We start from the raw sequence: 27,676 nt of genomic DNA on the forward strand, positions 1-27,676 counted from the left end.
CGCGTCCCTGGCGACGCGGCCGCCGCGGAGCCGGAACATGGCGGCGGCCGGGGCGGCAAACGGGGCGGCAAACGGGGCGGCAAACGAGGCGGCGGCCGAGCTGTCGCAGGCGCTGGCCCGGCCCCTGAGCGTGCTCCAGCAGCCCGACAGCGGCCGGGCGGCGCGGCTGCGGGCGCTGCAGGACATCGGCGCGCAGCTGCAGGGCCGGGCGCTGCCGGGCGCGGTGCTGCAGGAGGTGTTCTCGGCGCGGCTGCTGCGGCCGCTGTCGCGCTGCCTGGCGGGGGACGCGGCGGAGCGGTGCCGGGAGCTCGCCCTGCAGCTGCTGCGCCACGGGCTCGCCCACGGCGAGCGGCCCTGCGAGGCGCTGCCCGTGCTGCTGCCGGCGCTGGCGCAGCGGCTGTGCCCGCCGCAGGGCGCGGAGCCCAGCGAGGAGCTGCGGCTCGGCCTGGTGCAGCTGCTGCGCCTCCTGCTGCAGCGCTGCGGCGCCTCCGCCGGCCCCTACCTCGGCGACATCGCCCGCGTCCTCCAGGCCACCCTGCTGGACCACTATGCCGAGGTCAGGCGGGAGAGCTGCAGCTGTGCCGTGGCCTGCGCCAGGGCCGTGCCAGGTGGGGCTGAGCACGGGCAGCGCCGGGAGGGTGTGCTGGGCCGAGGGAGGGATGCTAGGGATCCTCCTCACGCCCTCACAGGTGTGTTCTGCTGGTTTTAGAGGGTCTGTTGGACAAGAGCCATGCCGGGAGTGTAGCTGAGTTGTTAGGTGTGGGTAACACACGAGGGGGGGCTAGGGGCGGGTTTGTGGGCAGTGTTCAACTCTGATACTGTATAAAGTTGAAGCTGCCTGCTCCATGAACAGAATTCATGGAGCGGGCAACATTCACAGCAACATTAGCCAGGCTGCTGTTCACAGTGGTACAGAAATCATGTTGCTCCAGATCCATCACCCACGTAGAGAAAGAAATAGAATTACAGAACAGCATTAACCCCCTACCCCCCACCAAATGCATTAGTCCATCCAAAATCATCTTTTACTGCTGGCCCCAACAACTGTTGGAGCCATGGATATATCCATGCTACATAGAATCAGAGAGTGGTTTGGGTTTGAAGGGACCTTAAAGATGATGTAGTTCCAGCCCTCTACCATGGACAGGGATCATGCCCACGATGGGAACTCACATGGTTGATGTTTCTGTCTTTCTGCCCTAACAGAGCACTTCCATATGCAATCAGAGTCTCTGATAAAACCCCTAATGCAGTCAATTTCCCACCAACACTACAGAGTTCGTGTTGATGTGATTCAGGCTACTGGAGCAGTGATACAGTTTGGGAATGGAAAGTCTGTGGATGATGTCCTGTCTCATCTGGCCCAGAGGTTATTTGATGAGATTCCCAAGGTGTGCTTTTCTTCTTTTCTTGGTATTTGTTTTAAATCTGTTTAAAACCCATCCCCATGGCGTGGGTTTCTTGGTGTTTCTTTCCCTGCTTTTCCCCATTTTCAGCTATCTTGCATTCAGCTGCGATCTGTAAATATGTCTGTCATATTTAATCTGTCATGGCTTATTCCCAGATGGGAATTAAGGACCACACAGCCCCTTGCTCACTCCCAGCTCTTATCACCTGTCCTGGCATTGCTGTTTGTGCAGCGCCTCACTAGCAGAGCTTGAGACGCCCAAAAGTCCTTGACTTAGGGTAAACTCTGCTTAGCAACAAGTAAACATCAGTGTGTTATCAGCATTGTTCTCACACTAAATCCAAAAAATAGCACCATACTAGCTGCTAGGATGAACTCTGTCCCAGCTGAAACCAGGACAATGTCCCACCCAGCCTGTATCAGTTGTGATCTATCCCAAACCAATGCTGGTGACTGTGGTCTAGTTCAGCAGGGTGTTGAGGATTTTGTTCTAATGGGTGTCTTCAATTCTGTCTTAAATTCTCTCTCACATCTTTCTGGCCCTTCCTTCTCTAGCCTTTTCAGATGCTTAACAAACATGGTATGGATCCCTTTATAAGATGCAACTGAAGCAGTAATTTTAAGATTAATCTTTCCTTTGTAGTGAACAGAGAATATTTTCTTCTGGAGGTGTGCTTGGAAAGCTACAAATTCCCAAGAAATGTACATTTCTTAAATTCTCAGGAGGAATTAACCATGAGAATTTAGTTTTCTGTGTTAGATCTGTGTCTTGTCTTCCTTTCAGAGCTGTGCTTTTGTGCAGCAAACAGTCTAAGACTGACTAAGCCAGAGTGAAAAATGAGAATGTGATTCCTTGTGTGTTCCTTAAGATGCTTCCTGCAAATGAGGAAATGCTGTAATTTCCTGTAATTTCTTCTGAGTGTATTGATGTGCTTTACCATGTCCTATATACAGAAAACAAATATTGTTTTTATTATTTTTCTGTTATGTTCCTGACACCTTTAAAATAGTTTTTTTGTCTTCCTGTAGGTGCGGCACGCTGTAACAACTGTCATTGGAGAATGGTTGTTGCACCTACGAGACAGATACTCATATTTTCACAAGTTGATCCCTCTGTTGCTTGGCAGCTTTACTGATGAAATTCCTGAAAATGCGTAAGAGGAACATTTAGTCTTTCCCCCCCTGCCCTTCAATAGATGTCAAAGAAGTGTTCCTAAGTTCACAGATGTCTTGCTTGGTGGACAAAACCTCAATTTCTGCTTGTTAGTTTGTTTTTTCTTAGACTGAAAATGTTAGCATTATCTTCAGTAACTTTTGTTATATTCTCCTTTCATGCTACATTCAATTAAATGTGAGAGAGACAAAGACAGGGGTGGACAGGGACAGAATTATCCCTTGGGAGAAGAGGCCTCTGTCACTGAGTACAAAAGAAATATAAACTCTCAATGTAATGTGCCTAGGTTAAGTGGCAGGAATGCTTCCCATCCTTCCAGCTGAACTCAAGCAGTCAGCTTTTCCAAAAGTCTCATTTTAAAGTGTTTTTATTTGGGGGAATGGTGGTATAAAACTCTTATTTTATATCTAGGAAACTGGCTTGGACTTACTGGGAAAAGATAGGCTTGCAATGGGAGAAAGAGAATGAAGAAGATTTGAAGGATAAGATGGATTTTAGTGTTTCACCATCTCATTATCCCAAAGGAGGTAAATGTTGCACTGAAAGTGTTTTTTTGCTTTGTGAATAATCTCCAACAGCTGCAGTGCAGTACTGATAGCAGAGCAGGATGTGTAATATTCATTACAATATGTAATATTAATGTAGAGAGGTAGCACATATAAAATATATATTAAATTATTTAAATTATTAAATTTAAATTTTAAAAAGTGATTGTTCAGTAACCTTATTCATTTTTTTTTTTGGTTAATCCAAAAATTCATTTTGGAGAAAGTAAATGAAGCTGCCTATGCTGAAAAAAAGGTGCAGAAACAGGAGTAAGTTCTACATCAACCAGCAGCCAGGTGCACAATGGGCACAGAAATGACTGGAAAGAAATGGAGGAGAAAAGAACCCATGACCTAAGTCCTTGAATAATGAGTGCAGGTCACAGCATTAATGATCCAGATAATTGTTGCTGAAGAAAAATTTGCAATGAAATTATTTCAGACTTCTCTGTGAGACACTGGGATGCTCCCTAAAATCTGCCAGTGTACATGAAGAATGTGGGAACAGAGTAATTTCCTTTATTATAAACAAAAGCCCCAAGATATGCAGAATGGGTACTTTACTTTTTAGTACCCTATGATTTATAGGTGGTTTTCAAACACTGTGTTTGCAGCAGCTTGAAGCTTGTTTCCTGCCTTGGGTTTACAAAGTTAATGTTAAAAATATGCATATGGGAGTTGGGGGCGAGAGAGTTTAACTGGCTCATTTATTGATCTCAATACTCATATTTAACTGAACAAAAATTCTTTTGGTGTGAAAGAACAGGTTCATGCTTGACTTGTGCCTACATGACAATCACATCACAGAATACCCAGCAGCAAAATCCTTTCCATGACAGTGGGTTCCGGAGTTCTTTCTTCTTTGAAATTACGCTTCTTTTTTTTTTTTTTTTTTTTTTTCTTTAAAGTTGTTTTACTCAGTAATGCTTGAATGAAAGGGGAAGTGCTTCATAATGGTGATTGGTTTGACAGAAATGTTTAGCTTTGAAGGCAGGCAAGTTGATCTGTCATCCTTCCCAATCTTTTTTCTTTCCTCCTTATTTTAGATATGATTTTACCTTAGGGGTTTGGAAATGCTGAAGAACGCTTTTACCTCCACTAGTCATGGCAGAAACATATTTCTTCTCCTGGCAGTCAGAGAATCTTTTAACAGACACAAACTAATGAAGTTGAGTGTCTAAGCTCCAGTCACTTATTTTGCAATGACCGTGATATAGTGAAGGTCATAAAAGGTATAATTTCATTGTCTTGGAACAGTGATTACCATTTGTACAGATGATGGGGTTACCTTGCTTAGTTTTGTCTAGGTGTGTGTTGTGGTTTGTGTGTGTAAGCTGTTTTGGGGCTTTTTAGAAAGTGACATGTACCAATTACTTCATAATTAAATGATATGTGATCTCGTAAATAATCTCCTTAGCACAATAGATATGCTTCATGAATTTGGGCAATATTCCTGCCCCACATTAAATTGAATTTTCATGCATTTTTCTTGGTAGAATGATGCAGTTAGGGCTTGAATGTGACATATATGTGTGTATTTATATATATGTGCACATACTAAAGAGTATTTTAAAGAAATGGCCTGATAATTTTGGACTTGAGTCACAAGTTAATGGTGACTTTTAGGTATCATTTCTTGCTGTTTATCTTTACTTCCAAGTTATATGTCTTATTAATAGTCAGGCTTGATGTGACAAATAGAAGAAAAATCAGAGGAAAGGATAATTGGCTGCTTAATCCTACAGATACGAAACTTTATCAGAGACACTAATATACCTTATGTGTGTCCTACCACAGCCTGTGCATAGATGATTGTTATTATCTGTGTCCTTTCTGTTTGCTCTCCACGAGCATTTTGCTGGTTTGGTTTTTTGGGAGGAGGGTTTCTGTTGGGGTATTTTATTACTTTGCTGCCATTTCATGTGACTTTAGTATAGTGAAATATTTTTTTTCCAACTGTGAGTCTGTAGTACATTTTACTTAAGTATCTTTGTCCAGCTGTCAGACTAATGGACCTGCCACAGGAGCCCTGCTTTGATCTCCCAGTGACAGATCCTGCAGGTCAGAGGGGACCAGAGGGAGAGCTGGTGTCATCCAGGCACTGCTCATCTTGCTCTGAGCCCCACACTCATTGCCTCAGGATACAGGTGCAGACAGTTTATAGCAGGGAAGTCTTTGACAGGAGTAGCTACAGGGATAAATGCCTGCATTTGAACATCTGAAATGAAGGAATTGCTGATAAAGAATGGTCCAAATTCTTCAAACAAAATTCTGCCTCAGGTCCAATAGGATGTCAGTCTGTATTTGCTGTCTCAAGTTGATTTCTTTATTTGACCTTTTGCTACTCATTGTCAGCTTTCATAATCCAGAATGTTTCCCCCATTGACAAAAGCAGCAATTCATGTCCCGATACTTGAATTTTACTTTTTTCCCTAGGTAGGTATTTCAGAGGTATTTCTAAGCCTTTTGTATCCTCAGACCATTTACTTTAGTCAGTTTTCCTTTTAGCGTTTGTAGTTACACAGGCCAGTGCAGGAAAATATCCTGAGACAGCTCAGTCATTTTCTTCCTGAGCATTTACAGAACTCTGTATCAGAAATAAAAAATGCACTCACACATTCCGTGTATTTTGACACCTCATAATGAATGATGTCTCTTTCTTAAAACAGCATGTGAACATTGTGAGTGGCAATTATGAAATTGTGCTTCTCAAAGAACAACTTTTCAGACTTTGTTTGTATAAACATATACAGTGTTAAGAAAAGAAAGTAGACCGCAGGAAAAAAAATCTCTAAAAAAGTTTGTTGCTGTTTTTTTGGAAAGGGCTGTCACAGCTTTATCTGTAAAGTACAGAACAAAATGTTTGTTAGATGTTTATGATATTGGTCAAGTTGCTCTTCAGATCTCAGTGATTTATAAATTAATTAACAAGTAAATTTAATGATTACCAAAACAGTACAGTGGGTATTTATTGGGAAATGTAAGTTTGTTAGTTATCCAAAAATCTGCATCCTTTGCTGAGGCAGGGAATATATATTTGTAACACTTTTGGGTTCTGTTTGAAATCAAAAGATAACTGCAAAAACTCACTTTCCACAAAGTCATTACAAATTAAATTCAGTCTTAAAAAAAAAAATATTCCCCCCCCAACTCCCGTATCATAATTTTAAATTTATTATTCAATTTTTGAAACATTGAAGAGGCACTTCAGTGAGTTGCTTCTCCTAGAAAAGCCTTAGAAAGGAGATTATATAATAGCTGTGATTTTCAAAACACTATCAATTCATTGGCCTGATCTGTTACATGGCATCTGTACAAGCCATAATTCTGTGCCCTTTCTGCCTTCAATTTGCCAGATCCACTTTGAACCTTTTCCTTTAGAGGGCACAATTGATACTGTCTGCTTTACTGCTGCTCATGTCTTCTGTACTGTTTGTGCCTTCTACCTTCTTTCCTCCTCCAAATTATATTCAGCTCAGCATTTGCATGAAAAAGTCTTTCTTCTCTTTATCTGTGTGTGTTTCAGTTTATTTTTCATGGGATTTGTGTTGCTATCAAAATTAAAAGTGAATTATGTAGCTGTGTTTTCCAAAGTGGGTAAAGACACACATTGATTTCAATTCTCTTTCTCTTCTCCTTCTGTAAACATTTTAAAACATGAAATCTAAATCACCATCCAATAATAAATACATAAATGTTCAAAGAGCTGTGTCGAGTTTTAATTCTCCAATATTTAATTCTGGAGTTTTATTTCTGCAATATATATTGCAAGGAAATGCAACTTGCACAGATAAATTCCTCAGCAGCATTTGGAGTATTTTGTTCTGTGCTGAAGCAGACACCCAGAGCTCTTACCTTGCAGTTTCTAAACTTTTCTGACATTTTTATACATGGACTTTTCCTTTGATATTTCTTTTTGGGTTGTTTTTGTTTTTTCTAGAGACTCGACCAGGACTGGGTTGTCGGGAACTTGTGTCAAGAAACCTTTCCAAAATTCTCCCAGGTCTCTGTCATGATATCACAGACTGGCTTGGAAGCACAAGGATCAAAGCATCCCAGCTCCTGTACACATTATTGCTGCATGCAGAGGATCACATCACCCAACACATGGAGCTGCTGCTGAGAACTTTGTACCAAGCATGTTCAGATGAAGAAAGTGAAGTGGTTAAAAATGTAAGTTTGATCTGTTAAAGTAGCTGTTGTACACTGAATAAAGATTTTATAGTCTTCAGTCTGTCTTCTGAAAGTTGACTTTACCTTAGGTCACTGGAAATTGCCCATGAGTGAAAGATCAGGCTCAGGTTTATATGGATGTTAAAAACATGTGCACATTATACTTCACGAATCTATTAAAATAAATGTATTCCTCTATTACTGGTATGAAAACCAATAGTAAAGTTATTTAAATACTGTTTAGTTTGTATGCCAACCCATGAAGCATTGATAATAATCTCTCTGAAAATTATAAGCAGTGAATTAAAGTGTAAAAGCCTTGGGGCAACAAATTCAATGTAAAAAAATGTGCAGGTCATGCCCTTTCAAGTTAATTTCCCTTACCTCCCCCTGCTCCATAATCCAACCATATATTGAGGTATGTTTATTCCATGTGATACCCATATTCAGTGTTTGAATCCTTGACTTAATGCTTGGAAAATGCAGGGTGAGGGGGTTGTGAGAAATAATTAGTTTGATTTTTACTAACACTTGATTCTTTCAACACTTTGATCAACAAACCAGTAAAGCAGATGCATTTGAAGATGAGATAAATTTAGCAAAAGAAGGACAGGTGGTACAAATGCTTTTACAATTTTAAGATAAAATCTTCTGTTCCTGTTTCTACACAAGGAAGAGAACATATGTATAACAAAAATATATCTATATAACTTACTCTAAAGTTAAAAATTTTATTGCTTTGGGAAATTGGAAGAATGTGTTCTGCTTACTGGATGCAGATAGTCCAACCCTAAATCAGGCTCTTCTTTAGGTTCCTGGTCTCAGCTGGGCTATAAGAAAACATAAGTAATTAAGACAGTAAGGCTATGTAGCTTTGCTGTCCTGTCAAACTTCCTATCAATTGCTTATTGCTATAAATCTAAATTCCAAAGTATGTGTTCAAGCAGCACATTAGCTGTCCCTTGCCTTTTATTGACCATACTTGTCTCTTTCTTGGAATTCCACCACTAATCTTCTCACAGGTGCTTCCAAGAGATTTATTCCCAGTTAGAAGATGATATCAGTATTTAATTGTGCTTTTCTTTGTGCCAAACATAAGAGTCAGCAACTTTTGGTTTGGGATGCCTTTTATCTCTTAGTGATGCAGTTTCCCAGGGTACTGTGATAACCTCCTTTAGTTTGTCACTGTAGGAACCCATTTCAGAGCAGCCACCAACTTGGGAAATGTCCGTGTCTTTCTCCAGTCTAGCAATACCAAATGAGACCCTTGCATTTCTTTTTTGCCTATTAAAGTGAGTAAATTGATCCATACAAATGTATGAAATCATATTTTTGAACTCTTCCGCTGTATTGTCCAGTTTTCAGAGCATTAAGTGTCTTTTTCTTTCTCTATGGCAAATATGGAGAAGAATGGAGTTTACATCTACACAGAGGATAAGTCCTTTGAGTCCTGTCTTTGTGAACAGAAACAGCTCTATACAGTGCAGACTTAAACTCTACTCGTTACTATGTGTTTCTATTGAGACAAAAAATACTAGCATGATTCAAGTATTAATTAGGTGCAAAAAAAAAAAGTCATAGCTAAATCACTAGACTATAAATGATAGAGAAAGGGAGACAAGCTTTCATCTTTGGGGAAATGAGCCAACCATTACAGCTGTGGGACTGAAGAAGTGTTCCTGTTGCACAGGTAGTGCTGCAGGAATTGATTGTTTCTGTATGCATGCACGATTGTAAATGTTGGGCATCAGTCAGGCAATAAGCCCTGGTGTGGTGTTATTTAGTGTGGAATTCAACCCTGATACAACTGCAAGGCAGGAATGGGATCAGAGGGTGTCACTACCGTGGGGGGAACACACAGTAATTTAAGCCTTTCAGTTAAAAAAGTAAGATGGAAAGCAGTGGGCAGTTCCCCCATGGCATTTCTTCCACACTTAACCAGATCTGTAATGTCAGCTTCAAGGTATAGTACAGTAACAAAAAATTCCTCCTTTCATTTTTTATAGTTGCAGCTTTTAATAAACAGGGTGATGCATTAAGGGCAAGCCTCAGAACAGTATTTGAGGGACAAAGTGCTAAACCACTAAATGTGCAACATCTGGTTACTCTAAATTGGAAACTTTATTACAGTGAAGTTGTACACTTTGTTTCTGTGTGCTGCTTTCTCATGGAAGCTTGTCTGGTGTGGGGAAGATTGCTTGTAATGCCTTATGTGTTTGCTGAACATGTCAAGAAAATTTCTTCATGCATATAATCATTACTGAGCGAGTGGAAAAGGCCTACAAGGCAACTGCTGAAGCATTTAAAATAACAGCTGGAATCATAAAAAGAAAAAGGCCATGATATGTTGAATGGTCTTTGTGTTTTCAGGAAAATCCTCAAGTTATTCCTGTTCTTTTTTCAGAGTGTGAAAGCAGCAGAATTGATTGGAACGTTTGTCAGCCCTAAGGTGTCTTTGAAATTAATCACCCCAGCCTTTGAGCAGACACCCAAAGCCTCCTGTGTGATGGTTCTGGCTGCAGTGATTCGAGGTAGCCCAAAAGAAATCTTACAGCCTCATGTGGCCCAGCTTGGCAACACACTGTCACAGGCTGGAGTCTGTCAGCACTCTGAAGAGGTAAGGAAAGCTGCAAAACTCACAGCAGGATACAGGCTTTGACCAAACTACTTTTTCATTTATTCTCCCTAAATGTTCCCATTCCTATCCCTCCCTTGCACACTTGCCTCAGGATATAGTTGTGGACATGTGTCTGAGATAAAACAGGACCTTCCCCATTCTTCCTGGGCCCTGTTGTGGTCTCCTGGGCAATCTGCTGCTTTCAAAAACTTACCAACAGTCCATTCTCTCAGCAGATGTAGGTTCAGGTTTGAGGACTGCTCTAAAAGACTTCATATAGTGGTAAGAAAATGAAGAGGCAAGGCAGGCAGAGAAGCAGCTGTTTAGTAAGTACTGGACTAACAAAGGACTACCCTGGCTGGTCCTGAGGTAGAATTTAACCCGTGGTTTGAAATTCCTTGTGTTCACAATCCAAACAAGATGATGCATTTCAATCCTCATCAGTCAAAATGACTGAAGATTTATTATAGTCTATTGTAATTGGCATGTCAGGTTTCCCAAGATTCCCTTTTAATGTTATCTGATTTTTGTTTTCCATTCTTATTTTCCATTTTAAAAGGCAGGTGCCAGCACTTTATGTGTATATTTAGGAGCATGTTTTGCAAACTTTTGGGCATGATTACTTCTCTTCAAGTGAAAGTCTAAAGGAAGACCTTTATCAACTGGAAGTTTACTTCCAAGTGCATCGTTAGGTAATAGCTGAGCCCAAAGACCATTTTTATGTTCAAATATAGAAATAGATCTGTTAGAGATGCACAAGAGGAATCCCTGTAGTTTTCCCCACAAATGAAATCCTGGCTTTCATTCCACCAGAAGTTTGTTAGACCTCTGCTGTTAAGATGACCAAAAAAGGGCCAGTGCTGTGCCTTGAGGAACTCTGACTTCATGTCAGATGTAGGCTTCCCTTAAAACAGTTACTCATGTGTGCAGACTGAATCAGGCCTAATTGTCTTTTTGAGCCAATGTAAGAAATACATTTCAAGTTCTTCCCTTATTAGGTTTCTTCCCTAATGGAATATGTACCAGTGATGCAGGAATTAACCTTAATCTCCATGAAGCCTGTGATGATTAGGAGCTCATCTAAGTGGAAGCACTATAACCTGATTGTTCAAATAACAATTCCCTGAGGTATAGCTGCAAAATTGCTATGAGGTTTAGGCTTACCACTTCCATTTGGCATTGGCTCCAGGAGTCAGATCCATCTGCAGCTGAAAGTTTGGCAGAATTGTTCCAGCCCTTAGTCTTGGAAAACAATCTCTATTTTAGCCAGCAAATGCTGCACAGACACTGTTTAGCTAAGGATTGACCATGTCCATGAGATTAATAACACTTATGGCTAACTTATTCCTAGACTCAATTTATTTTTTAGGAGTAAATTTGTAACAATGGCCCCTTCTGTTCCCTGACAGCTTCATGGATATCTGATGCACTTTATCACAGAAGTCATGGCAAACCAACTGACAACAGTATTGACTTGAACTGGTATCAGTTCGATCAAGATAACATGAGCTATATGGCATCAAATGAGATAAATTGGCTGAGATAAAAGCAAAGGCTCAGGTTTTTTTTTGGTTTATGTATTTAGCTGTCATTGCTCATCCAAGACAGTCAAACATGGAATAATATTTCAAAGAGTTGTAACAAATACGTTATTAATTAACAAATTGCACTTGAGAAAGAGAAAGTACTATCAGCAAGCACTCTAAAATGCTTTGATGCTTTTATTCACCAGTGGAACCATTGTATGATTAAGAGCAGGGTCATTTATTTTGTTAACAGGACAAGGTAAACACAAACAAACAGTGTGGTAAGAAGATTGTATTGTATTCTGTAAAAAGTAGAATATAGGTAATTAGAAGAACTAACATGAAATTACCAATATGTTACCAATGTAAGAGATTATACAGTGCTCAGATTTAATTACTGTCATTTCCCATATCTCTCTTTTAAAGAAAAACATATATTTGCTAAGAAAACATAATAAGTATGTGCTTTTATTAATAAATAGGTATTTTATATGGAGCAGCTGCTTTATTGTGTCCAAGCATTGATTGAAGTGTGCCAGGAAGACTGCAAAGAAATTAGCTTACAACTAATGAAAGTTTTGGTGACCATAATGGCAATACCATCTTCTCAGGACCTTAAAGAAAAGGTAACTATGAGCTGGTTTAATATTTTGTTATGTTTTTGTGTTTTCGTATTGATAAGACACTTTGTGGAAACACGCTATAATTATTTGTTGGGAGTATTGGTGGCTAGTCTAAGATTGTGCACCTCTGACAGTACAGACTGTACATGGTTAGTACCAGAATTAAGTCTGGAGTTGGATTTACAATTTAGGACAGCAGAGCCTGGAGAATTATGTTTCTTCATAACTTTGATTGAAAGCTCATAGAGTTAAAATACATTCTGTTTCCAGAAAAGGCTCTGGAATCCAGTTTTATTTTGTGGTCGAAAGCACTAAGTATAGGTCTGTAGCTGCAGTTAAAACTACAATTTTCTTTTTCTGTGAGTGTGTTTAGGTTAAGTTTCAGAATAGATTGCTTGAGGTGCATTACTGGAGCATGGGAATCTTGGAGCTGGATGGGAGCAGCCATGGGCCTGGTAGAGCACTTTTTTTGGGTGGGTGTTAACCACCTGTCCACAGTTAGGTGAAGTTTCAGAACAAGAAATGTCCAAGATTTTATGTTTGTACTGGATTCTGCAAAGCCTTGGGCATGCTGGTGGTGCTGGTTGAACTGTTGATGTTTACCTTTTAGTGGATATAAGTCACTGTGAATGTTTGGTTATATGCAGGAAAAAACTGACATTTATTTCTGACTGTTAAAGAACAAGTCAGTTAGAGGTCAAGAGTACTACTGGCCTTAAAAATGTGATGGTTTCATCTTTAGCCAAATATCAGCTTGATTTTACAGTAGTTGACCTTTTTACCTCCCCACAAGAAACAAAAGTTTAAATGGTACAGGAATGCTTTAAAATCAAGGACAGCTGTACATGCCCAGATAATAGATGAGCTTTTTTAGCTCAGCATTATCTCACCCCCTTATTTTTCTCTTCCTCTCTCTTCCCTGAGCTAAATATCATATAAATCAGCGAGCCATCCTCATGCAGTACAATTATGACCTATCCCAATTGTCTTTTTTCCAACACACACCTTAAGTGCAGTGGCTATTCCACTTCCTTTCCTCTTGCTCCCAGGCATGGTATTCCAAAGGCCTGTGTAGGATCAGTATTTATGGCCCCAGAGCTGACAGGCTGCCTCCGAGGAGGCGTTCACTCAGAAAGCTCTTTGGAAAGAAATAAAGTGGAACAAAGCTTGAAACAAGTATTGAAAAGACTTTGCAGGTCAAAGAGGGGTGGGATGATGATCTGTCTTATGGGAGTGGGATTTGGGGGGGTTTGGAGGTTTTGTTTGTTTGCTTGGGGTTTTTTTTTAGGCAAAAAAAAATCAGTCTGGGTAAGGCTTAGATGGATCTGGAATGTTTTGTGGTATCTTGCCTGTTTATCCCTGCAGTGGTCTATAAAGTCAGCAGTGTCCATTTAAAACCTTACAACTTCATACTCCTATGAAGAAAGCAGTTTCATGGAGATAAATCCTGATTTTTGTAAATGGAAAACTTAATCTCCTGAGATTATTAAAAGTTTAAGATGTTCCTGCAGTTCCAGATGATTTTTTAAGTTGACAGTACTTTGGATGAGAATCCTTTTTCTCATTAGCGTTTCTTTCAGCTAGACACATACAAAATGTGGCAGTGAGATTACATAATTGCAATACTTCAAATTTGTCAAAAAGACAAATATGGCTTGAATTTTATTTTTTCCTCTGGTTACTGATTATTCCAAAACTTCAAAGTGAGCTGTACAGCTTGGAGAAGGCAAGAAGTCCTTGTTAGAATTGCTTAGGAACATGTAGAACAAAAGTATCACAGCTGTATGAGTATGAATTTTTTCTTCAGAAAAGAAATATGTATTGAGGCTCAAAAAATTTTGAGTATAAACATAAATTATTCAAAAAATTACATTATAAAACTTTAATTCAAGCTTTATTGTAAGGGGACAGAAGAGCACTGAGATAGTGGAGACCACAGCTGCTGTAACCTGGTGGTGAACACTCAGGTCTGGCCTGATTTTTGTGTCCATTGTGTTTGTGGTTGCTGAGGGCTGAGGAAATGGACCAGGACCACCAGCTGAGCACAGCAGAGCCACAGGAGCAGGGTGGTCACAGTCCCAGAGAGACTGAAGCTGTATCAGCTGGAGTCTGTCAGGCATGATTTGAGCTTGTCAGGGATTTAACTGGTGACCTAAAAATAAGGTTTTGTTTCATTACCAGTGCCCTGTGCCATCCTGGCTCTTCTTTCAGCACACTGATTATTAGCAGGAAAATGTTGTGTCCTTACACTTGTTAGCTTTCAAATAGAGGAAAGAGAATCACCTTTATTTTTATTTAACTGTGACACACGGCTTAATGAGAAAGTATGCATCAGTCTGCTGGCATATTTAATTTATTCTCTCTTCTTTTTGTTTTTAATTGCGTTCTTGAGACCACAGAATTTAGTTTAAATCATATGTGAACAATGTATTATTTTGTATATCTTGTTCAATGGAAAACAATCTTGTGTTTTATGTGTTATGCTGGGATTAAAAATGAGGAATAGTTTCTGTCTTGACACATTCTGTTTAATGTTACAATTAATTTACAAGTAACTTATATGTAAAATATTCATTTATCTGAGCTGTTTTGGCTGTCTGGCAGAATGCTTCCGTAAAGGAGAAATCTATTGTGCTTGAGGCAGGCAAACCTGCTTTAAGAGTAACCTTTGTCCTTAGCAAATCCTGATTTATTTATTTTTTTCTTAGAATTCTCATTTATTTTCTCCACATCTGGTACTTCCATAAAAACATCTTTGTCTGGCAAGTGATTAGTCTGGAAGAGTCTAAAGGTCCTAGACATGTTTGAGCTAACTTGTGTGGTTGAGTTCAGCTTAAAAATATTAAAAATATGAGTACAATTTGTAGTTTTACTGCAGCACTTGGAGTCAAATGATGTCACTGCCAGCACTGCACTCCATCTTTCCCTGCTGGAGCTGGCCCTGCTGGCAGCACATGTTATTCCTTAGTGAGGTTCCCAACAGTGTCTTGCTCCCCATCCTTGATTCACAGTCTACTGAAATCACCAAGGCTACAGATCCTGCTTCCAGCACGCTTTTCATCTCTTCCTTGGAGAAGTTTTATGCTTCTGGTAGGAGCCTTCAGGAACTGTAAAAGCAAATTTTCATTTGCTTTGAAACACATCTGCTGCAAGTGATTAGGAAGATCTATAGGCATCCTTGCCAAGCATGCTCATGTCTGGAATCCATTTAGTAGTTCTTTTTGCATGTTTCATTTGTACATGTTTTATTTGCGTGTCTCATAGGATAGTCTTAACTCTAAACATGAAGATATTTCTAATGTAATAGTGGGTTTTGGTACTTCTAAGCAACAGAAGTTGAGAATTTCAAAATAAGCCTGCCCAGCTACTACAAAGAAAGAGCATCTTTCATAATTAAAGCTGGGGGGAGAAAGGGAAGAGGGGAAATGCCATGTCTTCTCTTACCTGCAACAGCTATAGTTTCTGGAAGCTACCATGGCTTGGGATTGTGAGAAATTCCATGTGTTTATGTTTTAAAGCATTCTTAAATTAAGGAGAAAAATCACTACATCTTTAAAACCACTAAGAGCCTTTTTTATGATGTGATTAGTTTTGGATAGGTCTGCACATGGATTAGAGACTCTCTCCTTTTGCTGTTAGGTTGCTGTGTTCCTGATGATTTCATTTTGAAATCAGGACAAATGTTTCACTTCTAAAGTTAATGGATGTAGTATAGACAGACATTAAATATCAGCCTTGATGGTTTAATAGAAACTATGAAAAATTTCCGGTGTCCCTTTTCTTACAGTGTGAGTTTTAAATGTTTGGAGGGTTTTTAATGGTTTCAGTTAAGTATCCTCTCTCTGTTCTAACAGGTGGAGAAAACAATGTCTTCATTAGCTGCAGTGCAGGAACTGGAAAGTTTTCATTGTCTCTACAAGCAGCACATAATTCAGCTGCTGGAGTGGGCTGCAGTGTCGTGTGAAGGGTGGACCTGCTATTCCCCAGAAGTGTTGCAGTTCGAGGTCATTGCAACCCATTCAGGTACGACTTATTTAGTTCTAAAAATAATCCAGTCAGGATCTCCACAGCCTGCAGACAGCTTGTGTTTTGTAATGAACAGTGTGATATTCAGAACCTTCACAGAATAAAGAGCATGATGGAAAGCAAAAGAAATGTTGAAGCAGTTCATATTCCCAAAGATTCTGTGGCTGCAGGGAGAATGCTAAAAGCACTTAAGGAAAATGTACTTTCAGGTGAATGAAAAAGGTGAGGATTAAGGGGAGACAAATTGCTGTAGCTTGTGTCCAAAAATCCATCTTTTTATTCCATCTATTCACTAGTCTTTCAGAGGACACCACCTCTCTCTAAGAAGCACGTGGCTGTGCAGAGGGGAGTGACACTCTGGTGTACATCTCACACTCCTTCAGTCCTGCACAGTGAGCACTCCTCTGCCACAGCTCCCCAGCTGGCATCTGCAGCAGGGGACACAGTGACAGGCAGTCCTTTCCACCTAGACACCCATTTTTAGATTATTAAAATGAAAAGTCCTGTTTATATTAGTATTTTTCCTTTCTGTTGGTTATAACAAGGATGGGAACAGTCACTTCATGAAGTATCACTATGGCTCCTGCACATTGTTAGATGTGGACAGGTATATTTTAAATGAATGTATTTTGTGCATTTAATCTTTAAATCTCAAAAAAACTGCTCGTTAAACCAATGTGAAGCACCCACTTGTTGGTTTGTGCAGCAACCAGCATAAGTCCTTTTTTTTTTTGGTTTTCATCTGTGGAAAGAACAAAAAGTTACTTCAGCACAAGATTTGAGAGGCCAACTTTTCTGTATATTTGTGCTCCCATTTCCATGACTGAGGGACTTCTAGACAGTTGTCTCTGTTTTCCTTAATGCTAAATAAATCATCAAATGTCTGGGCAAACATTTTGGCTTGCACCCAACACTGGTAATATGCTATTGTCTGTGTTTTCTGTCTGACACAGCAGCTCCTAGAGCTATTTTTTTTTTCTTTCTTTTCATTCCCACACATAATGTTGTTTTAATCAATTTAATCAGCTTTACTCAATTCATATTTTGAGGTTTTTACTGTTTTTCAGGAGCGAATGCTTAAGCTGAAATTAGCAATGTAGTTTATTTTGTTTATTTTCCATCTGTTGAATTTGCTGTTATCTGTTTGATATAGTAGTAGTATCTTGTGAATGTCTCAGAAATCACATGAAGTAATGTATCTTGAATAAATGCTGTGAAAATAAAGATCTATTTGTTGGCACAGACATTTAGCAAACTGCAGTTCAACACCCTGTATTGCTTCAGTCTAGACAGTGAAATTTGGGGTTTTTTCATTATTTTTTTAAACATTAAATTTCCAGATATTATTAAATGTTATTGAGCTTGTTTTGGAAGCTTGAATATTTCAATCTGTCCATCCCATGTGTGAGGGATATTCTTGTCATCATGAATACCAGTGTTGTGTCTCCTCTGGAAGGGTTTTCTGAGCTAGTGGAGTTGGATGGAATGTGCATCTTAAGGATGCAAAGCTGAAGAAGTTTCTAAAGGAAAGTAGTTTTTTTATTGCAAAAATAGAGCAGAAAGAGAATTCTACAGCAAGAAACTTGCAGAATAAAGCGTGTGTACAGTCTTTATGTACTCTTCCTCTTTAGAAGCAGACAGATGTTAGTCATTATAAAGGAGAAAGGCACAAATTTCCCTCAGTTGTGGGAAAATAATTTCTTAAAATGTTGGGATAACAGCTTAGAGTTTTGTTTGTTTATTGTTTAAATTTATCGCAGGATGTGAAAATATTAACAAACTAAAGAGTTAATTTAGAAGATATTTTTATTTCAAGTATCTTCTAAAATACATCATATTTTGGATTGTCTTACAAGATGAAAATAAGCATTATTTAAACAGGGAGAAGGAATGCTGCTGCAGAAATTGTATTATCCAAGTTTTGAAGCTAATCCTTTCAAACAGGCCCTTTCCTGTGCCTCTGGGAGTCATGAACATCTCAAATGCTGCATGTGGAAAAACTAGAAAGAAGAAAAAAGTGTAGTTAATGCTGCTGTGACCAGAGGTGTGAGAGTCCTGCCAGATCCAGTGTAGTTTTTCATTAAGTTTAAGAAAGCCAAAGCTTTGTGCATAGCCCCAGACTTGCAGAGTTACAAGGAAGAGCATGAATCCTCCAGCCACAATGCCCCCTGGTACTGACAGTCCCAGCAGCTCTGGGGTGGCATGGATAGAACCATGCCAGAGTCAAAAAATGATAGGATAGCTTGGGTTGGAAGGAGCCTTGAAGACTGTCAGGTTTCAATCCCTGCCATGGGCAGGAGCACCTTCCACTATCCCAGCTTGCTCTGAGCTCCATCCAACCTGGCTTTGGGCACTGCCAGGGGTGGGGCAGCCACAGCTTCTGTGGCCAAATGTGGTACAGCTATGCCAGGCTGGCTAAATGAGATGTGGGGAGCTGATCTTCAGGCTGCCCTGGCCAAAACTGGGGGTACCTGAGCCCGTGGGGAGTTAGCCTGGGGATTTGTGCACCACCCAACACAGTGTCACATGGATACCTCAGCAAGTGCCATGCAAGAATGGGAGGCTAATGACTATTTTAACACCACTTGTGTTAGAATTTTAATGCACTCCTATATGAAACATCTAAACAGAACTTACTAGTATTCTGGAAAAAAAGCCTTCTGTGTTTGTTTGCTAGGTCCTGTCATAGGTGAAGCTCTGGATGAGTTTATGCTGGTTCTGAAGACGTGTCTCCAGGCAAACAGAGATCCCCAGATGCGGTTAAAGCTTTTCACTGTTTTATCCCAGTTGTTGCAGAAAGCAAGTGAAACCATCAATTCTCAGGGGTAAGTGGAGGTCTGATTTCACAAAGCTATTTGAAAACTCCAGTGACATTAAGAATTAATGACCTTGGGAGTTATTTAACCCCTATAACCATCTCCATGTGAGCATGGCTGGAAGAAGAAAGACTTTCCCACCATCTTCTACAGCCTTTCTGGTTTTCTTTCTGTAGTTTTAAAAAAAAAATTTTTACTTCTCTCGTATCCAGTTGAGAATGAAGTTATCAACTCTGTAAATACAAACAGCACAGACAGGGTACATCCTTTCCTGGAAATGACTGACTTTTAGAATTAAGTTACACAGATTCACAACAAGATCTGAAAATGGAAAGAGGGAGAAATTAATTGCATCAGCAACAGCAAAAATAAAATTGTAATGGTAATGAGAGATAGCGTTGGGAAGTAATAGTCAGTTCCAGTTGCACTCTCATATTCACTCTTGTCAGTAATTTGTTTAGCTCCTTGAAATGGTTCTCAGAGTGTAGATAGGAAGGCTTTTGGTTATGCTAAACACAGTTGTGTGGTCACCTAATTGTGTTTGAGTCTGACATGACTGAGTCAGATAATTGCCAGATATTGCTTTATTTATTGATTCTGTTTCAAGGCACCAGAACAAACATTCTAAAAAATAGCACAGCACCATGGTTAACATAATGCTGATGGAATTTACCTTTATGTTTTGACAGATTGTTTTCTCACTGCAGTTTTACAGAAGGTTTTATTAAAAACAGAAGCAGCTACTGATCAGATAGCACAGACAGCTCAGAGCTGCTTTTAGCTTTGGAGCTGAAAGGAGATTTGGAATGATGGTGATCATTAGTTTTATTTTTTTTCCAACAACTTTCTTTACAGAAAATTATTAGTGCTCAAAAGTGTGTCTAAAATACCACATCTAAAGGGTTTTACAAATTTAGATGTGTCTAATGAGATGTCAGATTTCTTGTTATTACTTAAGTGCCATCTGCTGACAAGAAGCAGCAGTGGATGGATCTCTGACTTCTTCAGAGTCCAAGGGCTCCCTTGCCAAAAGCAAGCAGCAGCCAGGTGTATCTATTTCCATAATGTTGCAGGTGTGTGTCAGTACATACCTGAGTGCAGCTGCTTGTGCTTTAGTCGGTAATAACCTGGATAACAGGGACTACCTGCAGCTTGGATTCTTTTTAAAGTATTCCCTGGTAATTGTTAGTTGTTAACATGGACCTGTTATGTTCCTCCTGTGTCTTGGCACATCACTAAAGGGGCCACTCATTCACCCTGGCAGTGTAGGACTCTTTGAAAAGTCAACAAGAGCTTGTTGCCTCTGTAGCAAGCAGCAGGGTGGGGATGTGCTGTTTGGCTCTTGGGGGCTGCAGTTTGAACAAAGCCCTGAACTCAGTGGGACAGCCAGGGTGGGCTCAGTCTGTGTGCACGCTGCCAGCTGCCCTGTAGGGCACAGGCACTGTGGATAACCTGAGCCTCAGCCAGCCACTAATGCCCCTTGGATGCAGCAAAGTATTAGTTAACTTGTAAGATCTGTGTTTTTTCCCTCTTAATCTGAGATTGTTTGAGCTGTAAATAAATAAGTGTGAAGGAATCTTGCCTATTGTAATTGCTGACTCTCACAGCAACTTTTAGCATTGTAAGAACCCAATGAATGGAGGAAGAGGAAAAAGCATCAGCAAAAACATCACAGATTTATGTGTTTGTAATAAAAAATCCTAGTATGGGGACTGGCACTGTCAGAAAATCCTACAGACCTCTCATCTTTGGGGGAGACAAGCTTCTGAGCCAAGAGAGCTGAAATATTCTGTGTAGGCTCCCAGCTGTATCAGTGTCATCAATAGCATTCATACTTTTCACATTATAAATACTTTTCACTGGCCAGTCTCAAAGGGCCTCACAGATATTAAGGAATCCTCACAGCATTGCACAGGGTGTTATCTCCACTGCACAGACAGGGAAGGTGAGACACAGAGAAGGTAAGCAGTTTGCCAAGATAACACTGAGGCATGGTCATTGCCTGAAGTGGGAGAAAATCTAGCCTCTCCTTTCTATGAATGTTAGGTATTTGTTTGAATACTACCTAGAAAAATTAAGTTGTGAAAGCTTATCACATACATTACAATCACATTGCCTCAGAAGATGTTATTTATTTTTTTACTGAGTCTTTTTTTTCCCCTTTTCTGCCTATGTTTCTATGATGGAAAATTCTCTTTTACATCCTGTCAGTCTCTTTATCACTTTCTCATGAACCTTTATTTTGCTTTCTTATTTTTGGCTTCAGGCTGTTCCCTAGCTACCTTGAGACTGTGATAAAAGACATCCTGGCTCCTAATCTGCAGTGGCATGCTGGAAGAACAGCAGCTGCCATCCGTGCTACAGCTGTATTGTGCCTTTGGGCTCTCATCCACTGTGAAATGCTTTCACCAGAAGAGGTAAATTCTCTCTTTCTCATCCTTTGAAATCTTAGGCAGGAAAACAAAATAAATGCAAGGGGGGGAAAAAATAAATCCTTAGGGTAAATAGTATTTTCAGAAGGACATACAGCGTTCATAATAAAATTCATTAATTGTAATTGAATGTTAATGACTGAAACAATCACTAGTGAAAGTATGATATTCTGATAAGAGATCTGAGGCCAGCAAAGTGCTGAGGTGTAAAACTGAGTAGCATCAAATTTTGTAGATATTTTTTCCTAACAGATCATCAGTTCTGTAGCCCAAGTTACTGACCACTGTGAACACAACAATCTGGGTGCTTGATATTCCTGGGCCCACAGGCAGAGCCTGTGCAGCAGCGCTGGAGCCAGCAGGATGTGCTGTGCTGTCACATGGCAAAGACAAGTTGTCTGGTTGCCTTGGAGCCCACAGGTCCATTTAGGGGGAAAAAAATAACATCTACAGATTCTGAGAAAAGACAGGAGGACTTGAAAAGGAACATGAAGAATATCTATAGACATTGGAGTGCTAGCACTTGAAGAGTTGTTACCCATCCCTTATAAAGGATTAATTGAATCTGGGGGTGTTTTTGAAGCTTCTTTGCTAAAAAAATTAGCATTTGGAAATTACGCACTGAAAATGTTAAATACAAGGTCATTTATTAAAAATAAATTTAATTTAAATGTTATTAAATGTCCACAGTCTTTAGTGTCTTTATAACAGACCATAATTGAACAAAGTGCTTAAACACACATAACTGGTTGAGTTCACGTATACAGAAACATTGATATCAGAAGCTACTGTTGTAGCTGAATATTTTTCTCTGAACCGGTGCCTTAATGCCTATTTGGCATTAAGGGATGATGTGAAATACTCGGAATTAGGTGAAACTCCGCCGCTGCCGGCACAGCCCGCCCGGCGCTGCCTGCTGGGGTCGGCGCGCCATCTGCTGCTGCTGTGCGAGCGCTCAGCTCCGCCTCTCGGCACTTCGGGGTTATTTCTTAAAGGAGAGTAAGTTTTAAAGCTTTTACAAGCTTGAACATAAATATGAGTTACATAAAACTCATCTGCTTGTATACTGAGTGTTCATGAGCTGGGTGATTGACTGGTGGATTTTAATTTTCCAAGCTAACGTAGAGGCAAAATCAGAGCTCTGTAACTTCAGGAATTTTCAGGGTAATGTTTATAGTAATTTTTTAACTAAGTAAACAAATATCTGGCACAGCTAATGGTAAGTGCTATAACACTAAGCATATTTTTTCTATGCTTTCCCTATTAACTGTAGATCTTAAAAGTGAAAGATGAGCTGATGCCCCAAGTTATTGCTTCCCTGGATGAAGACTCTAAAATTACTCGACTGATGGCTTGTCGTATTGTTGATGTTTTTCTAAAAGTCTGTGGGAGGCAGTTTGATGCAGATAAGTTTAAGAACACTTACACAGGTATGTGTGAAGGTTTAATAGACTTGGGGCGAGGGCATTGTTGGTTTGTTTGTGTGTTTCAATCAAGATTGCAATGTTGAGATTTGCTTTTTTACTCAAAGTGCCACAGTTTGCTCGACTTTTAAGGGCTTGGCAGAACTGAGCAGTATTCTCAAAGTCATTATCCATGAGACCACTAGGTGGAACTTCACTCAATGCTTTGGTTTGTGCAGGGCTTGCCAGCAGCTCATCTGCATTGCTTCAGAGCTTGGACTATGTGAAATAATGTGCTAAGTATAGTGAGAGCAGAGCAGTACTGCAGTGTATAAATGGAAGTCACATTGTTCTCCGTGCTGTGTTTGAGAGCCAAGAGCAAACCATTTCAGTGTACCATAAATAGACCTGAATAGGTAGTGGGTTGGGTTTTTATCTAAAAAAAAAAAAAAAAATAAAAATCCAAAGAAGAAAACTCTAATCTAGAGTTTTATATTGTGAGTCAGAGCTTGGAGCTGTAATGCCTCATAGGATAAAGTGCTAAACTATGAATCAGAAGTACAGACTATGCTTTGAGCCAGGTTTTGTGTTCTTATACAGACAAATAAATTTGGCTTTCCCTAACTCAGCATCTTAACAACCGATATTTTTTCTTATATGGCACACTAGAAATCTAACTACAAACATTCTTATTTTGGATAAATACATTATCAGATTATGCTCAAAGTGTATATGTCTTTCCATCTTGCATATTCACATAGTCTACAGTGCAGTAATTCACTGAAACAGTAATTTTTAATAATTTAATTAATTCATATTATTTAATAATTTAATTAGTATCTAATTAATAGAAATGCTGTGTTTTATAAAGTGTACAAATAATTAAACTCTGTAGTTCTGTAATGCATAAATAGACATCCATAGTTCCTTGTTAGAAGAAATGCTAGATAATGTTCAATTAATCTAAATACTTCTCTGTATGCCTTTTATAAATGTTTGGACAACATCATCCAATAACAATGAATGAGGGGGTTTTAGGAGCAGTGCACACATGTATTTATTATGCTCAAAAGAGAAAAATACATCAGAAATACAACAGTAATTTGAATGTTGAGAGAATACATTTGTTTTTTAAATGCAAAAGCCACCTCCTGTGTTCACAGAGCATTTTGGTTCTTGCTCCTTTCAGAGGTGTTAAAGCGTCTGGATGATGCCTGGTGTGATGTGCGCCTGGCAGCTGCTCACACCTTGGCTGATTGGTTTAAGTGCTTAAAGGACAGTGATGTGAAATCCTCAATGGAAGGTCATGTTGAGTTTCTGTACCAAGAGCTGTTGGTACATCTTGACGACCCAGATGAAAATCTTCAAAAAGCAGTCCTAGGTAAGAATTTCAGTCATATTTCATTATATTTTTAACAATGTTTTTTAAAACATCATTTTGGGTGTTCATGAAAGCAGCACATACAGGTGGAGGATAACTCTGCCAGGCTGGAGCCCTCTTTGGGTTTCAGTGGATGAGCTCTGACTTTTACCTGTGTGCAGAATAATGCTTTGCCCAGTGCTCCCCAGGGGAGGTAGCAGGGCAGCTGAACCTCCAGAGACTTTAGAGATGGTGAATAGGATATGGAGCACTGCAGCTGTGACCATATCCCAGCCTGCAGGAGGGGCCCTCTGGAATTTATTCGTGTAGCAGCCTGTGTTGAAGAACATAAATGTCAAAATACAGACCTCAGCAAATGGGAGAGGGAGGAATTGTGTTGTCATCACTGCATCACTTATTTCCAGTTTCCTGGTTTGCTTTCAGCTACTTTGAGGGAACTTGGGTAGAGAAACACAAAGCAGCTACTGATTTATAAAACATATTTTTGTCTTACAGAAGTTTTAAAGGAAGGAAGCATTTTATATCCAGATCTGCTGGTGAGAGAAATTGAAGGGGTTGTACACAAGCATCAAACACCCGTCTATTGTAATCAGCTGCTGCATCACATTCAGTCGGCCAAGGAATCAGCTTTGTGAATCACTGCTTAGGAAACTGATGTGAAATCTCTATGACTTGGATTATCTTTGTATTTTTGTTTGCTTAAGAAAGGCTGAGCTGGAAATAGATTGTTTTTTTCTGTTTAAATTCACTGTTGGTTCATTTGAAAGTGAAATTTGCACAATTCTATGTTCTTTGCAGTTTGAACAGTTCTTTGTATTTCCTAGCAATAAAACAATGTTTTAATTCACTTTGCATTGGTTTTTCAGATACAAGCTTTAACAAAGGAATGTTTTTTCAGGAGTTTTAATTTTTAGATTATTTAACAATGTAATAATTTAATGTCTGAGTTAACTAATGTAATACAGCAAGGATTCACTCTTTCAAAAAGCATTTCAAATGGATAAAATCACACTTCACACCACAGGTATATGGTGACCAGTTTTTTAAGGAAAAAAAAAAGCAGCCAAACTTCTCTTTCAAAATGCACCAAAGTGTATAATGTTTTGAATATTCATATTTATGCGGATATAATAGGGACATAAGTGGTACTGAAATAATAGTTTTTATTTTTATTGTATTACATGTCATGACTGAGTAAAGCTGAATTTTTAAAATTAAGGTTTATACATGGGAAAAATCTGTTCTTTTGTCATTTAGATTAACTGTATTTATATTTTTGTACTAAATATGTCATTTGCAGTTTTTGCATTTATGCCACTGTGCCTTGGAAAGCAAGCAACGTTTGTGTGCATATTGCTTTGAAATTAAATTCTGTGACTTTAGGTTAAAGCTTGGTTTGTTTGGGGTTTCCTTCAGTAGCTTTGTAGTGTGTAAGTTTTGGTGTCATCTTCTATTCTCAGCTGTGTAATAAAAAAAGGGAGCTCCTAGATGCTTGTGTACAGCATAGTGGGGTAGGGTTTTTTTTCACACACCAATCATGGCAAATCAGGATTCTGATGTGGGTATTTTAAATTATCTGTATTGCAGACAGAAAGTACTCTTTGCTTCTAATTCCCAAGAGCCTTGGCTTTGTGTCAAGTCTAAAAACAGACTCAGTGGGGGTTGTTCATGCTCCTTATGCTGGAGGAAGTGCTTGTGTTTGTCCATCTGACCTAACTTTACCTTTTCAGGCCTGTGACAGAGTTGTTAACCAACCCATGATTTGTTTACAGCAATGTCTGCTTGCCTTCCCAAAGAAACATTTGAGACTGATTACACACACAAGACCAGTTTTATTCCTGGCTTAAAGGCAAAGTCAAACTTCTGGCCACTTCTCCACACAACACTGGCTTGCTTTGAAAATTCTCATAAAAGGGACAATAATACTAATGATACAGAATAGTTGAGGAGTTTCTTATGGATCCAAATGCTATTGTGCATTCCTGTAGAATAGGATACTCATTTTAGGTCCTTTGTACTGTCTTTGAAGTACAGCTTTCTTTTAATGAAAAGCTGAAGTACAGCTGCTCCTGTACTGAGCAGCATTTTAATTGACTAAAAACTATTAACTGTTTAATTCACTGTAAGTGGAGGGGCAGCTAAAATTCTTGCAAGGCAATCTATATAAAATATATATTTTGTATAAGGCAACATGAGTGAAGTAAAAATCCCTAGAAAACATTAAATAGAGTGAAGAGATTGTGGAGTCTCCAGCCTTGGATATATTCAAAATCTGACTTAATACAGCCCTGAGAAACCTGTTCTGCCTGAGCCTGTTGGGCAGGAGTGGGACTACATACAGCATCTCCAGGGTCCTCTTCCAGCCTGACTATTCTGTGGTTCCATGAAATTGTTTCCTTAGTCTAATCAATTATTAAAAAGCCAATTAAATTAGACTGGAAATAGACTCTATCCTAGCAGAGATCTTGTTCTCAAAATAGCCTTTCAAAGCACTGCAAAGCAGCAGCTTCCTGCAATACAACCTAAGTTTCACTTCAGCAGGAAGAACCCAATTCTTATAGTGAAGTTCCCTTGAAAGTCCCCTAAATATATCCTACTAAATGATACTACTACAGGCATGATATTTTTAGCTTCTTATGTTGACAAAATTTAGATTCTTTACCACTGATTAACAGCCTCATGATAGCTGCAGTACAAATGTTGGTCAAGTGCTTTTAATTACTCTTGTGATCTAAAGCAGAGATGTTTGCAAACCCAACTTCAAATGTGGGATGAGAGAAGAGAACATTCTTGGTTGACGTGGAATCTGGTCAAAGTTTTTCAAGATGTTCTAAAGCTGGCACACAAATAGTAAGAGCTGAAGTATTCATCAAGCTTGATATCTTCAGCAGGCTGGGAATTTTTTTTTTCCTCCATATGTTGAACATTTTGTTATCTTTTGGAGCAGTCCATCGTGGGATGCCTCACAAAGAAAAATCTCCACATTACTCAACAAACCAGCTTTTTCTTCAGAGCCAGGAGAGCTTATTAAAATGAATATTATAATAGTCCTTCTAGAGACATGCTAAACACCAGCTTGATATTGTTTGTGTGTGTGTGACAAACTGGGGGTCTGCCACTATGTCCTTTTATTAAATCTTCTGGGCAGAGGACTTAACAATGTGCTAATCTTGCTTGTAATTTACCACATTTCCACTTCTATAACCCAAATTTCTTAAAGCCCTTTACAAAAATGTACTGTTATAGAGTCTCCTGTGGATGGTTTATGAGTCTGGATTTAAAAGTCATTTTCTTTGAGACTCAACTATTAGTTTCAATGTTTTACTGGATCAGTAGGAACTCAACTAAAATGTTTTGGGTTTTTTTTTCCTGTTTGGCCAGATCAGCTCTTATATTTTCTAGATTTAGTTAGTGCACATTACAGAATGTCACTAGCACTATATGCATTGCGTCACTTTTAAGCTAGGGCAATTTTGGGGAGCAGAGCTGTTATCTCAAACTTTCAGGCACTTTAGATAAGCAGCCTTTAGCCCTGCCCTTCCTGTGATGGGC

General features: G+C 39.3%; 1 protein-coding gene across 1 annotated transcript; it reads left to right on the forward strand.

Annotated features, from left to right (window-relative positions):
- DNAAF5 (dynein axonemal assembly factor 5) lies at positions 1-25,513 on the forward strand. The gene is made up of 13 exons (XM_030284385.4): positions 1-608; positions 1,207-1,391; positions 2,438-2,562; positions 2,994-3,109; positions 7,068-7,300; positions 9,705-9,917; positions 11,926-12,069; positions 15,921-16,089; positions 18,770-18,917; positions 21,175-21,325; positions 22,614-22,770; positions 23,933-24,124; positions 24,620-25,513. The coding sequence occupies exons 1-13, from the start codon at positions 38-40 to the stop codon at positions 24,757-24,759; spliced, it is 2,544 nt and encodes an 847-aa protein (XP_030140245.4). The 5' UTR covers positions 1-37; the 3' UTR covers positions 24,760-25,513.
- The last annotated feature ends 2,163 nt before the right edge of the window (positions 25,514-27,676 follow it).

The sequence above is a fragment of the Taeniopygia guttata genome, chromosome 14 (genome assembly GCF_048771995.1).
Source record: "Taeniopygia guttata chromosome 14, bTaeGut7.mat, whole genome shotgun sequence".
Taxonomy (NCBI): domain Eukaryota; kingdom Metazoa; phylum Chordata; class Aves; order Passeriformes; family Estrildidae; genus Taeniopygia; species Taeniopygia guttata.

Excerpts from the sequence above, each read along its gene's own strand:
- DNAAF5 (XM_030284385.4), top strand. The coding sequence starts at position 38 with ATGGCGGCGGCCGGGGCGGCAAACGGGGCGGCAAACGGGGCGGCAAAC. Across the intron at positions 7,301-9,704 it reads AAAGTGAAGTGGTTAAAAAT|AGTGTGAAAGCAGCAGAATT; the intron begins GTAAGTTTGATC and ends TTCTTTTTTCAG. Across the intron at positions 9,918-11,925 it reads TCTGTCAGCACTCTGAAGAG|GTATTTTATATGGAGCAGCT; the intron begins GTAAGGAAAGCT and ends ATTAATAAATAG.